Below are 14,886 nucleotides of genomic sequence, written 5' to 3'. Positions count from 1 at the left end.
ATGTGTGACCCTATGTTGCCTTTATAGTGGTTATATATATAGTTATATATGGTCCTATGTTGCCCTTCTAGGAATGGTTTTCTTTTTTCTTTCCTGTTTCACATACATATCTTTTCTGAATGTTATATGCTAGTTAGGTTATTTAAGATAATCTATTATAGAATAGAGACCTCACCATTTCTTTCTTAATTAAGGACTATGGTTACCCTAAACATTATTACTTTTGTGAGTAGAAGAAAATTTTAGGGATAATTGGTTTTAGTTCAAGTGCTTATTTTGTACAAGAGTTTTTGTATTTCTCCCTGCTGAGGCTTTTGAAGGCCAAATAGCATTTTATCATTAAACATAAAATATAGTGTAATTACTTATACTAGTGCTATGCATAGTCCAGTTCTATTTTGATTTTTCCTATCAAAGCATTAATGTTCTCACTTTGAAAGAATTTATGAACTGGCAGTTGACACTGATCTGAATGTAAATAAGTAAATAATAAATAAAGGATATGTGGGTGTATGTGTGTGTATGTATGTATGTGTATGTATGTATGTATATTTGTCTTTTTCTTCATTAGTAAGTTTTTTTAGCTTGTATCTTATAAGGAATTATCCCATTTCTTCTATGTTGATGAATTTATGGGCATAGAATTATTTGTACTCTTATGTTACAGTATTTTAATGTATGTTAGATATGTATTGATGTATCCTTTTTCATAACTGATATTGATAATTTGTATCTTTTTTTTTCTTGGTCAGCCTGACTAGAGCATTATCTATCAATTTTATTCATCTTTTCAAAGAACAAACTTTTGTTTTTTAAGTTTTAAGTTTAATTTCAGTTAGCCAATGTATAGTGTTATATTTATTTCAGGTGTATAATATAGTGATTCAACAGTTCCATACATCAGGGGCACCTGGGTGGCTCAGTCAGTTAAGCATCTGACTCTTGATTTAGCAAAACCACGTAGTTTGTCAGGAGGGTTTCATGGGGGCTCATGGGGGCACATAAAATGAAAAATGGGGCTCATTGGGGGCACATGAAACGAAAAATTTTGCTGCATCACAGGATTTATTTGACAAAGTAGGAGAGAATAACATTCAGAGAGGAGAAGGAATGTTTAAAGTTCGTGTTTGTAAATGAAATTATGATGAAATAAAATGGATTAAAGATAACTTATAAGCTGTTTTATTTCCCACAGAACAATTACATATCTATATTTTATTCAGAAAATGTTAGTGGTGGTTATTGAACTGCAGTGCAGTTGCCACTGAAAAGAACACTCTGTGACTATGCTGCACATACTCAAATGCCTTTTTAAAAGACATTTTTTAATGTTTATTTTTTGAGAGAGCATGAATGGGGGAAGGGCAGAGAGAGAGGGAGAACACAGAATGCGAAGCAGGCTCCAGCCTCTGAGCTATCAGCACAGAGCCCAAGATGGGGCTTGAACTCACAAACCGCTAGATCATGATCTGAGCTGAAGTTGGATGCTTTATCCAGGTGCCCCTTAAATGCCTTTTTAAAGATATCATCATGCAATAGTCTGTGTCTAATATATCACCTGCACAGTTTTTTATTTCACTTACAGATGATATAGATACTACTACAAGAGAGGCCTATATCCATTTTACTGATTCTTATGTTTTCTTTTCCTGCAGAAATGCTGAGCCGATTGTCAGGATTAGCCAATGTTGTTTTGCATGAATTATCAGGAGATGACACTGATGAGAACATGAGGGCTTCCCTAGACCCTGTGAGTAGCTTTGTTCTGTATTAAGCTGATGACACGTATATTCCATTTTCTTCTGAGGAAAAGGAAGATAGAAAATTTTGAGCAGCCTCTATTGTGCTAGGTGGAAGAGAGGATTAAGAAAAATATTGATACTGTATAAATGATCCTTCTCGTATAAGTTTGTAGCCGATAAGCCACAGTGATGGGAGTCAAGACCTGAATGAGATTGGAAAGATCTTTTTCATTTGTCCCCTGAACCTTGTTTAGTGCAAGTTAGATTGTTTTAATTTCTCCTCAGATCCCTAGGAAAGGTTTGCATGATAGGTGGCAGAACTGGGGCACTTTTCAGGTTTGAAAACATATTTGCTATTGTAAGTTTATCTACACTTCTCTTATAGTTTGTATTGTATTTTCTGATGGCCACATAAGGGATCAAAAGAAACCCTTTAGTTTTCTGAAAGACTAGCATTATTGCCTGTGGTTGAGATAATTTTTATTCAGCTGCTCTCTTAAATTTAAATTATGGGCTCTTCCACTCAATAGTTGTTATCTATTTGTTACCTTTGCTTCCTTTTTCTTTCTCTTTGGTAAAAATAGGATAATACCATAAATGAGGTAATGTTTGTGAAATGCTTCACATTTTCAAATAATTTCAGTATATTTTAATGCCTATGATGATAATTATTACTGACTCAGAGTTGGAAAGACTTCATATATATGGATGTGAGTTGGGGAAAAGATAAAATGATATTGCAGTGAAGGAACTCTTTTCTCTGGATGCTAATAGCTTGTCCCTGGTGCATTGGCAACTTTTTATCTAAATACTAGGCATTACCCCAGGAATCTGAAATGGAATGTAACAGTAGTACACAAGAGGATGTTTTGGAGCGCCTAGCTCATGCTGAGCAGTTGGTGGTGGAGCTAAAAGAAGTCATTAGACAGAAGGACCTTCAGCTACAACAAAAGGATGAAGTCCTACAGGTACCATGGTTTTTCTCTTTTCCTGCCAAGCATTTGATAAAAGACAGACAACAGCATTCACTTAGATTTTTCTCTTCACTTAGGTGATCAGAGAATGTGATTCTTTCTTTAAATGTTTTTTTAAAATTAATTAATTAATTTTTATATTTAATTTTTTCCTTTTATAGTTTATTTTCAAGTTGGTTTCCATATAACACCCAATGGTCATTCCCAGCAAGTGCTCTCCTCTATGCCCATCACCCCCCTTCCCTTCTCCCCCTCTCCCATCAGCCCTCAGTTTGTTCTCAGCATTCAAGAGTCTCTCATGGTTTGCCTCCCTCCTTCTCCCCAACTATTTTTTCCCCTTTCCCCTCCCCCATGGTCCTCCATTAAGTTTCTCCTGTTCCACTTATGAGTGAAAACATAGGTATCTGTCCTTCTCTGCCTGACTTATTTCACTCAGCATAAGACCCTCAAGTTCCATCCATGTTCCTATGAATGGCCAGATATTATTCTTTCTCATTGCCATGTAGTAATCCATTGTATATATAAACCACATCATCTTGATCCATTCGTCAGTTGATGGACATTTAGGTTGTTTCCATGATTTGGCTATTGTTGAAAGTGCTGCTATGAACATTGGGGTACATGTGCCCCTATGCATCAACACTCCTATATCCCNGTATTACTTTGGCTATTCGGAGTCTTTTGTGGTTCCATACAAATTTTAGGATAGTTTGTTCTAGTTTTGAGAAGTATGCTGGTGCCATTTTGATTGGGATTGCATTGAATGTGTAGATTGCTTTGGGTAGTATTGACATTTTAACAATATTTATTCTTTCGACCCATGAGCGTGGAATGTTTTTCCATTTCTTTGTGTCTTCTTCAATTTCCTTTATAAGTTTTTTATAGTTTTCAGCATACAGATCTTTTACATTTTTGGTTAAGTTTATTCCTAGGTATTTTATGTTTTTTTGTGCAATTGTGAATGGGATCAGTTTCTTGATTTTTCTTTCTGTTGCTTCATTATTGGTGTATAAAAATGCAACCAATTTCTGTACGTTGACTTTGTATCCTGCAAGTTTACTGAATTCATGGATCAGTTCTAGTAGGCTTATGGTGGGGTCTGTGGGGTCTTCCATGTAGAGTATCATGTCATCTGCGAAAAGTGAAAGTTTGACTTCATCTTTGCCAATTCTGATGCCTTTGATTTCCTTTTGTTGTCTGACTGCTGATGCTAGGACTTCCAGCACTATGTTAAACAGCAGTGGTGAGAGTAGACATCCCTGTTGTGTTCCTGATCTCAGGGTAAAGCTCTCATTTTTCCCCCACTGAGGATGATGTTAGCTGAGGGCTTCTCATAGATGGCTTTTATGATATTTAAGTAAGTCCCTTCTATCCCGACTTTCTCGAGGGTCTTTATTAAGAAGGAATGTTATATTTTGTCAAATGCTTTTTCTGCATCTATTGATAGGATCCTATGCTTTTTATCTTTTGTTTTGTTAATGTGGTATATCACATTGATTGATTTGCAAATATTGACAAGCCCTGTAACCCAGGAATGAGTCCCATTTGTTCATGGTGTATAATTCTTTTTATATTCTGTTGAATTCGGTTTGCTAGTATCTTGTTGAGGATTTTGTATCTGTATTCATCAAGGATATTGGCCTGTAGGTCTCTTTTTTTATGGGTCTCTGTCCGGTTTGGGAATCAAATTGAGGCTGGCTTTGTAGAATTAGTCTGGAAGTTTTCCTTCGATTTCTGTTTTTTGGAATAGCTTGAGAAGAATGGGTATTCACTCTGATTTAAATGTCTGGTCGAATTTCCCAGGGAAGCCATCTTGCCCAGGGCTCTTATTTGTTGGGAGATTTTTGATAACTGATTCAGTTTTTTCACTGGTTTTTGGTGTGTTCAGGTTTTCTATCTCTTCCTGTTTGAATTTGGTAGTGCGTGTGTATTTAGGAATTTGTCCATTTCTTCTAGGTTGTCCAATTTGTTGGCATAAAATTTTTCATAGTATTCCCTGATAATTGCTTGTATTTCTGAGGGATTGGTTGTAATAGATCCATTTTCTTCATGATTTTGTCGATTTGGGTGCTCTCATTTCTTTTTGAGAAGCCTGGCTAGAGGTTTATCAATTTTGTTTATTTTTACAAAAAAACCAACTCTTGGTTTCATTGATCTGTTCAACTGTTTCTTTGGATTCTATATTGATTATTTCTGCCCTGATCTTTATTATTTCTCTTCTGCTCGGTTTGGGGTGCTCTTGCTATTCTGCTTCTAGCTCCCTAGGTGTGCTGTTAAATTTTGTATTTGCATTCTTTCTAGTTTCTTGTTACAGGCCTAGACTGCAATGTATTTTCCTCATAGGACTGCCTTTGCTGCATCCCAAAGAGTTTAGGTTGTTGTATTTTCATTTGTTTCCATAAATTTTTAAATTTCTTTTCTAATTGCCTGATTGGCCCATTCATTCTTAAGTAGGGTATTCTTTAACCTCCATGTTTTTGGAGGTTTTCCAGGCAGGCATTTTCCTGTGATTGATTTCAAGTTTCATAGCATTGTGATCTGAAAGCGTGCATGGTATGATCTCAGTTCTTTTATATTTATTGAGGGCTGCTTTATGACCCAGTGTGGTCTGTCTTGGAGAATGTGCCGTGTGCACTCGAGAAGAAAGTGAATACCATAGCCTCAGGATGTAGAGTTCTAAATATATATGTCATATCCATCTGTTTCAGTGTGTTGTTTAGGTCCTTTGTTTCTTTAGTGATTTTCTGTCTAGTTGATCTATCTATTGCTGGAAGTAGACTATTAAAGTCGCCTGGTATTAGCACATTCTTATCACTAATATTGTTTTTTTGTTTGTGATTAATTGTTTTATGTATTCGGGTGCTCTCAAAAACAGTGGATAGATGTTTATAATTGTTAGCTCTTCTTGACGGAGAGACACTGTATTATATACAATGCCCTCTTCATCTCTTGTTATTGTCTTTATTTAAAGTCCAGTTTGTGTGATGTAAGTATGGCTACTCCAGCTTTCTTCTGACTTCCAGTAGCATGATAGATAATTCTCCATCCCCTCACTTTCAATCTGAAGGTGTCCTCAGGTCTTAAATGAGTCTCTTGTAGAAAGCAAATAGATAGATTTTGTTTTTTTATCCATTCTGATGCCCTATGTCTTTTGATTAGAGCATTTAGTCCATTTACATTCAGTGTTATTATTGAAAAATATGGGTTTAGAGTCACTGTGTTCTCTGTGGGATTTATGCCTGTGGTGTGTCTCTAGCATCTTGCGTCCTTGCAGCATTTCCCTCAGAGAGTCCCCCTCAGAATCTCTTGTAGAGCTGGTTTAGTGGTGATGAATTCCTTCAATTTTTGTTTGGGAAAACCTTTATCTCTTCCTCTATTCTGAATGACAGCCTTGCTGGATAGAGGATTCTTGGCTGCCTATTTTTTCTGGTCATCACATTGAAAATTTTCTGCCATTCCTTTCTGGTCTGCGAAGTTTCAGTAGATAGGTCTGCAACTACTCTGATAGGTCTCCCTTTGTATGTTAGGGCCCTTTTATCCCTAGCTTTTTTCAGAATTCTCTCTGTGTCCTTATATTTTGCCAGTTTCACTATGATATGTCGTGCAGAAGATCAATTCAAGTTACGTCTGAGGGGAGTTCTTTGTGCCTCTTAGATTTCAATGTCTGTTTCCTACCCCAGATTGGAAAATTCTTGACTATAATTTGTTCAAGTACCCCTTCAGCCCCTTTCTCTCTTTCTTCTTCTTTTTCTTCTTCAGGAATTCCTATAATATGGATATTGTTGTTTGATTGTATCACTCAGTTCTCAAATCTCCTTTCATGTCCCTGGATCAGTTTCTCTCTCTTTTTCTTGGCTTCCTCTTTTTCTATAATTGTGTCTTCTAATTCACCTATTCTCCTCTCTGCCTCTTCAGTTCTTGCAGTGGCCACCTCTATTTTATTATACACCTCATTACAGCATTTTTTAATTCATCTCAAATTTTTAAGGTCCATAATCTTTGTAGCAATAGCTTCTCTGATGTCTTCCANATTTTTTTTTTTTTTTTTTTTTTTTTTTTTCCTGGAATTTCTTTAGAGGAGATTTATTCCGTTTCATCATTTTTGCTAGCTTTCCGTCTCTTGTAAGTTTTAAAAGCTTGTTATGTGCTCTGCACTTGTGAGTATTGCTATATTAAAGGAGTCTCGTAGCCTGTCCAGGGCCTGTCTGTTCAGGAAGTGTTCTTTTAGTGGTGTCCCTTAGTCTCTCTTGTTGTGCCTTTGGTTATTTTATTTCCCTACTTGTAATGGTATTTGGGATTCTCCACCATGTGTACTTTGGCTTATTTCTTGAGGTAGCCCTGGAAACGAAAACAGACAGACAAACAAACAGGGAACAAAAGCACACAAACCTACAAACAAATCAAACAAACAAGCAAACCAAAAGAGGGAGAAAAACCAAAACAATAAAGACAAAGGGCAGTTTAAAAGCATAATACCAGAAATCCCAGTCACAAATAAAGAGCAGGGTGGAGGCAGTGCTAATGGAAGAGCATATACAAAGAGAGAAATGACAGGGATGGGAAGAAAGAGAAATTGAACTTTGACCAGGCAGATAGACTAAAAGGCTTAATTCAGATAGAGCAAAAGGAGAATACGTCAGGAGGTAAAGAGAGGAAAAAAAAACCCGAAGATAATGTTACTCTGAGAAACTATATAGTCTGACTGTTTCAGAGAATGAGAAAGGAAGGTAAGGATGGAGCTGTAGAATATATATCAAGAGAATGGATTAGACTGTTTAAGTAAATCTATAACCAGAATACCCAGTATAGCTGGAGGGGAGAGATAAGAATGAGATAAGGGAGAAATATCTGAATAACAAGAATTGATCTAGAGTTTATCTTGCAATGCATGAATGCTGGTCTTGGGTGAGGGGCTGTTTCCATAGCATCTATCCAGCTCTGGTAACAAAGCAGCTATGTAAGGCAGATGGCTGTGGGTCCCGCTATGGGTCCTGCTGGACACTCCCTGAGGCCCCGCCTCAGTGGTTGTGGACAGAAAAATGGCGGACCCCCCCCCCCAGGCCCTTCCTGAACCAAGCATTGCAAATCACTCTTTTTGGTCTGATCTCACTGTGCCATAGGCACAACCAAAGTGGGTCATGTCCTTTGTCTTGCCCCCAGCCTCGCATCCAGCTCTTACTCCATGTGCAGTAATGATACCACCCAAAATGTAATCCCACAAGCCCATGCCAGGCCTCTTTCTAGCCAGGGGTCGAGTAGGGGAGCAGTTTCTCCTGATGCTGACTAAGTCCCTTGCATATAGTCTGTACCGGAGGGAATTTCCTGGACTGGGGCACCCAGCTCAAAGAAGCCTCCTCAGTTAGAGATAGTATCTCTCTCCAAACGCCCTGTGGATAGAGATGAGATGATAGGATCCCTCTCTGTCAAGGCCAGGGTTTTTCTCTTCTCCAGGGACAGTTTTACAAGCAGTTTTAGTCTCTCTTTTCCCTTTGTCTCTCCACAGAGGGGAATCCCTCCCCTCCATGTATCTGTGTCCCAGCCCTTTTTTATCTTCCCCAGTTCACAATTACGTACCTATGAGACTGTCTTCTTAGTGGACTCTGTCTCTTTTCCTCCCAGACTCTTGTGGTTCAGCGTCTTTTGGCTTCAGCCCTTCTTTGATAGATGCAGGTGGGAAGTATGCAACTCCCTATTTCTCTGCTATCTTCTCAGAAATCCGAGAATGTGATTCTTTTTTTTTGTTTTTTTTTAATGTTTTATTTATTTCTAGGAGAGAGAGAGAGAGAGACAGCGTGAGCAGGGGAGGGTCAGAGAGAGAGGGAGTCACAGACTGAAACAGGCTTCAGGCTCCGAGCTGGCAGTCAGCACAGAGCCCGACGTGGGGCCCGAACCCACGAACCACGAGATCATGACCTAAGCAAAAGTCGGACGCTTAACAGACTAAGCCACCCAGGCGCCCCCCGAGAATGTGATTCTTATTTCCCTCATACTGTAAGATGATGCCTACTGAGAATAACTTTTTGTTAGGTACTAGGTATGTGATGAATAAACATTTATATATTTACCATCATTGTTCTCTGACAGGAAGAAAGAAAAGCTGCTGATAATAAAATAAAGAAACTAAAACTTCATGCTAAAGCCAAATTAACTTCTTTGAATAAACATATAGAAGAAATGAAGGCACAAGGAGGGACTGTCCTGTCTACAGAACCTCAGGCAGAGGAGCAACTGTCCAAGGTATGGTGACTGGATATAATATACATTTTCTGAATGGAAACGCCTCCTATTATAGAAGATCTTCCCTAATCACAAAAACTTATGAAGCTAATAAAGTAATACAGCACTAAATGCTGTACTTTCTTATCGAGCTTGCAGTCTAGCTGGGCTCTGGGTCACACACAGAGAGAATAAAAGGACAACAGAAAATATAGAAATGAAATGTTACCTAGACTTTCAGAGAATTAAAAAAGGCTAAGAGGACAAATATACTGGAATGAGGCATTTAGGTAGGAGAGGCATATACTTTCTGGTGGAATTTTATCTTTGGTTAGAAGATTAAACTACATGGTCTGTAAGGTTTCTGCCAGCTCTGAATTCTTTAGGTCAGTGACTTGACATAGAATATTCTATGTCTTCATATGGCCATATATTAGTGGATTAATGTTTCATGCATTGTAACTGAATCAACTAGATTGCCTTGGGGTCTCAGTAAGGGGTACTTTCTAGGTTTATGACTGCTCCCTGTCATAAGCAAAACAATTTAAGATCAGGGTTAAAGAGAGGAGTAAGAAAAGTGATGCCTTTTGAGAAATAGAGTATTGTACCAACACTCATTATTATTGCTTTCCTATATGGTTAAACCCCAGATATTCACATTCAGCCAGTCATTTAGTGAACAAGAAACTTCAGTTTTTTGAAGAGTTTGTATAGAACATATGGAGGCTAGTATATCACCCACTGCAGTGGGCCTAGACTTAATTCTGCTTAAGAAATCTATTTATTTTTATTTTTATTTTCTATTTTTTAATTTAATGTTTATTTTTGAGAGAGAGAGAGAGAGAGCAAACAGTGAAAGGGCAGAAAGGGGGGAGACACAGAACCTTAAGCAGGCTCCAGGCTCTGAGCTGTCAGCATGGAGCCCAGCATGGGGCTCAGACTCATGGACCATGAGATCATGACCTGAACTGAAGTCAGAAACAACCCACTGAGCCACCCAAGCACCCCATATTTTCGTTTTCTTAATTCCACCTTGTTTTACCCTTTGATTCACTAGTATTCTTATTCTCAATGTTTTTAGTTCTTGGGAAATGAGGTTGTAATTGATTCTCTAGGCACAACTCTTGGGGTCACTGGTTAGCTTCCTAGTACCCTGATTAGTCTTTCCTTTCTGGGTCTAATGCTTAGAAGACATTACTTTCCATAGCTTTATTTACCTTCTCAAAGCCCATTTTAGGAGCTTTTTCATTCTTCTCAGATAACTTGTTCATCTAGATTCTTTCTTATTTCTTGGTTTTTCCTCTGATAATTGTTTCTTCTCATAGCTGTCGTACCAGCCTGTCTCCCCTTGTTGCTTTGTTTCTTCTAACTTTCCCTCTACTATGTTGTTAGATTTTTAAATTATCCAGTTTATACTCTGCTCTTTCTTTTTTTCTTTCTTTCCTTTTCTTTATCCTTTCCTTCCCTTCCCTCCCCTCCCCTCCCTTCCCCTCCCCTCCCCTCCCCTCTCCTCTTCTCTTTCTGTCTTTCTGTTCAATAAGAGGGTCGAATTCAAATGATTTCTAAGTTCCAGCAATTAGTCATAGCAGCTTTATATAATTGTATACCCAATTACAGAACTAGACAGTCTCTGGAAAGTATAGTTGAAGAAATGACAGCAATTTTCAGGTGCTTGATGAAATATTATGTAGAAGAAAGTATAAAATTATCTTGTGTAGTTTTGATAAGCAAACTTGGTTCATTTAGGGGGGTGAATTCAGTAGGGAGAGAGAGTCTGGTTCAATCTGAGGAAGAATTATGTGGGGGGAAAAATAGACTTGAAAGATTTGGATTTCCCCTTACTGGGGCTTGTATGATGTTTTGCCCCTAACTTAACAGCATCTGTGTTTTCCTAAATTCTGTCTTCTGGTTTTTCAAGGCAGTGAGACTATGAATTTTCTGTTAAGTTTTAGTCCTGTGTGGTGCTGACTGGTTTTGTCCTCAGACAAAAAATGGGAAACTTGGGGGCGCCTGGGTAGCTCAGTCAGTTGGGCGGCCAACCTCGGCTCAGGTCATGATCTCACAGTTCATGGGTTGGAGCCCCATGTCGGGCTCTGTGCTGACAGCTAGCTCAGAGCCTGGAGCCTGTTTCGGATTCTGTGTACCCCTCTTTCTCTGACCCTCCCTTTCTCAGACTGTCTCTGTCTCTCTCAGAAATAAAATTTTTAAAAAATTAAAAAAAAATTTTTTTAAATGGGAAACTTGGTGTCATTTCTTCCAAGTATTGACTCCCTTCCAGGATCTTCCTGCTTTTGGTTGCCCTCTAGCATTTTCAAGTAGCTGTTTTTCTGTATTGTCCAGAGTTGATAGCTGTTACCTGAGGGAGGATGAGTCTAGCAGGAGCTACCTGGTCATAATAAAATGGGAAAACTCTAAAATTCCTTCCTGGTTGTTAGGTCAGGTGTTATTTCTTGCTCCCATTTATAAAACTACAATCAAATGGTTATATAGGGCAAGTTAGAACAGAAGATCAAATATGTATTGATTGTAATTGTTTTAAATAAGTAACTTTATCTCCTGCATTTTCAGCATGATAAGAGTTCTACAGAGGAAGAGGTGGAAGTAGAAAAGATAAAACATAAACTCCAGGAAAAGGAAGAACTAATTAGCCATTTGCAAGCCCAACTTACCCAGGCACAGGCAGAGCAAACTACACAGGTAGGGGTGTTTAGTCACCTCATAATCATTAGGTTAATGAACCACTAACCCCCAATGGATTATTATACCACAAATACATTTTTCTTGATGTCCACCAGGTGATTATCTATGTATCTGTCAATTTCCTTTCTTCTTCCCTTTGCTTTCCTCAGCAACTTCCCTTCCTTACTGTCTAAGTCAAGTAATCAGTGTTTGCCATTTGTGGTTAATATTAGTGGATACCCATTATGCTCTTTTAATATATGGTTTCACATATTTTTATTTCAGAAGAGTTTTCTTGAATCATATAGCTTGTAGTATTTGGTATGTTTTCTTCCTTAAGAACTTCTATTATCTGTATTGTCTTTCTTTGATTATTTTTAGTATTTGTCACTCTCAATTCCTTTTTGTTTGTTTCTTCTCTTAAGGCATTCTGTTTTGTGTTTGTTTACTTTTGTGTTACTTCTTGTTTAGATTTCTTTTTTGAAATTTCTAATTCATGTTGTTCTTCAGTGTTTTATATAATTAAATTTTTAACACCTCTTGAAGTAGATTGCGGGTTGTTGTTGTTTTTTATTTTTTAACATGCCTCAGGCCTGTTATTATCACCTTTAAGTATGTTAATCTGCTCCTTAGTCTTCTTTTTTTAATAGTAACTTTGTATGATATTTAACTTTGATCCTTTTATGTTCCTTATTTTTGTGTGCAATTAATTTTTCTAAACTTTTGGAAAGAGGCTTTGTTCAGGAGAACTTTATTTACTTAAGAGACTTCTCTCTTTTGTTGTTGTTGTGGGTTTTTTTTTTTTTGTTTTGTTCTTTTGTATTGTCCAAAGATCTGGCAGTTGGGTTTTTGAAATTTCCTGACTTTATTTCCCCTGCCCTTCACTTTGTTCTATACCAACAGTGTCCAGTAGTAATAAAATGTAAACCACATGTACAATTTAAAACATTTTGTAGTGGCTACATTACAAAAGATAAAGAAGAGGAATGTAAAATTAATTTCAAAAATATATTTCATTTAGTCCAATATATTCAAAATATACTTTTGAAATTAATATAATTATTTTTGTGTTATTTTACTTTTTTTGCACTGTATGAAATTTGGTGTGTGTTTTTACATTATATCTCAATTTCGATTACTAAATTCTCATTGGAAATACTTCATCTCTTTAGATTTCATAAATTTCTAATTGAGAAAGTAGATTCATTATAACTTGTTCCAGACACACTTACAAGCTTTCCAATAACTGAACTGAGGGCTGAAACATCATTTTTCTTACGATCTGCATAGGTATCAACTGTAACTCATGTTGTCTGCATAAAATATTCAGATAAACACATTGCAGTGTTACATGAGTATGTAGGAAAAAATCATTCAAACTGAATGAATCTACTGACACTGATTAGATAGATGATGTGTTTATTGTAATACTGGGAACAGCATGTGCAATTCAAGAGTATATGACATGATACAATTAAGTGAAATATAATTGTATTTAATGGGAAAACAATTTGTACTTTAATTAAATAAAATTAAATATTAATAATTAAACTCCTCATTTGCATTAGACATATTTCAAGCCTTCTGTAACCACATGTGGCTAGTTGATAATGAATTATACAGCATGTATATAGATCTTTTTCTTCTGTTTCTGTTATCCCTATTCTGCATGATTTTTATTTCGCCCCTAGAAGTTTCTTCTTATTTCCAGTCTGTCTTGGAAGGCACTTCGCCCTGAGTCTTGAAGAGGAGTCAGTTTTGAGAATTCAAAGGTGCTAGGTTGTTCTAGCCTTTTAGTCCTTCTTCCTGTGGATCCCTTGCATTTGCCCAGTATTGGGGAATGGAGAAGCCCTGCCAATTTAAGCTGATGTTCTTAGATTGGCCAACTGTGCTTTCCAGTAAGAACTTGTTGGCTATTTGAGGATTTTCCTATTCTGAAGGCAATTAATGTTGCTCTGTTGCTGCCTTCTTTCTTTGTGTAGCCTCTTAATACCATGTAGGTCTTATGCCTTTTGGTGGTTTGCTCTTCCTGCTTGTTATTTTGGAGTTTGTGGGACTACCTTCCTATTTTTATTGTGAAAATTGTCCATGGGTTTTTGGTTTTACTATTTAGTTGCGCTGTCTGTTTCAGTGAAAGGATTCAGAGAATTGAAAAACTGCTGCTGTTTTCCTCTGACAAATAATTCTGATAATTACTTTTTAAAAACTTGTAGTTCCCTTTTGTGTTAAGTGGAAATTGGAAGGATATTGGTGGATATTTTGGTAAATGAGACAGGGAGGTCAAAGAAGAGTGCTAATTGTTTTGTTTAAATAACTTTTTTTTCCTTCTATGTCTTCTGTTTGATAAGCGTTCAACAGAGGTGGATGAATTTTTAATGATGAAACAACAGCTCCAAGAGAAGGAAGAACTCATTAGCACTCTGAAAGCCCAGCTCAGTCAGACGCAGGCAGAGCAAGCTGCTCAGGTAGGGGGGAAGATACCTCATAATTGTTAGAATAAAGAATCATGAAAGTCTAATGGGTTATTACATGACAAGCCAATTCAGACACTTTTTTAAAAGTTTATTTATTTATTTTGGGGAGAAAGAGAGCATACGTGGTGGCGGGGAGTGGGGGAGTGTGCAGAAAGAGAGAGGGAGAAAGAGAGAATCTCAAGCAGGTTCCACACTGTCAGTGCAGAGGCCAATGTGGGACTCAAACTCATGAACCGTGAGATCATGACATGAGCCAAAATCCAAAGTCAGACACCCAACTGACTGAGCCACCCAGGTGCCCCAATTCAAACACTTTCTAAAGCCTTAGTATATAAAAGTATAGTAGCTAAAATGTTACAGTAGAAATGAAAAGGGTATAGTAGTAGAAGAAAATAGAAGTGTTATTCACCTTGATAAACTTGCCATAGCCTAATTGATGGCTCTTTCTAAATTCTACAGTCCCGCACTTGGTTTTAATAGCACACAGAAATTCAGTCTCTTATGCATTGGCTCATATTGCTTGGAGGGAACTGGTAGATAAACAAACAGAAATAAATACAAATGATTAGGTCCATTCTTTGCCTATGGTATAATCTTACTGGGAAGTTAAATCATAATCAGAAGGTTACTTGGTATATAATGAGAAAGTGGTATAGGTTACATGGTTCAATGTTAAATGGCACTAGTATGTGACATTCTTCATACTTATTTCTGCTACCAGCACCAGACTGTTTGGACTGGCATCCTCAACTCTTTCTCTCTGGTTGTTTTTCTAAATTTCCAGTTTGACCACCCAACCCT

General features: G+C 37.3%; 1 protein-coding gene across 6 annotated transcripts in view; it reads left to right on the top strand.

Annotated features, from left to right (window-relative positions):
* The window catches only part of GOLGB1 (golgin B1), a 93,984-nt gene that overhangs the window by 14,430 nt on the left and 64,668 nt on the right, over positions 1-14,886 (top strand). For 4 of the 6 annotated variants that reach the window (XM_077767587.1, XM_077767586.1, XM_077767588.1 and 1 more), the window contains exons 2-6: positions 1,656-1,750; positions 2,558-2,710; positions 8,801-8,953; positions 11,501-11,629; positions 13,960-14,076. In XM_077767587.1, the coding sequence (XP_077623713.1) occupies positions 1,658-1,750; positions 2,558-2,710; positions 8,801-8,953; positions 11,501-11,629; positions 13,960-14,076 (645 nt within the window). In that variant the 5' untranslated portion in view covers positions 1,656-1,657. The remainder of the gene's footprint in view (positions 1-1,655; positions 1,751-2,557; positions 2,711-8,800; positions 8,954-11,500; positions 11,630-13,959; positions 14,077-14,886) is intronic. The other 2 variants (XM_077767590.1, XM_077767589.1) reach the window with 1 other exon arrangement.

This window comes from Crocuta crocuta, unplaced genomic scaffold, assembly GCF_008692635.1.
Source record: "Crocuta crocuta isolate KB4526 unplaced genomic scaffold, BGI_CrCroc_1.0 scaffold45, whole genome shotgun sequence".
NCBI classification, from domain to species: domain Eukaryota; kingdom Metazoa; phylum Chordata; class Mammalia; order Carnivora; family Hyaenidae; genus Crocuta; species Crocuta crocuta.
This window is presented reverse-complemented; position numbering and strand designations above follow the sequence as displayed.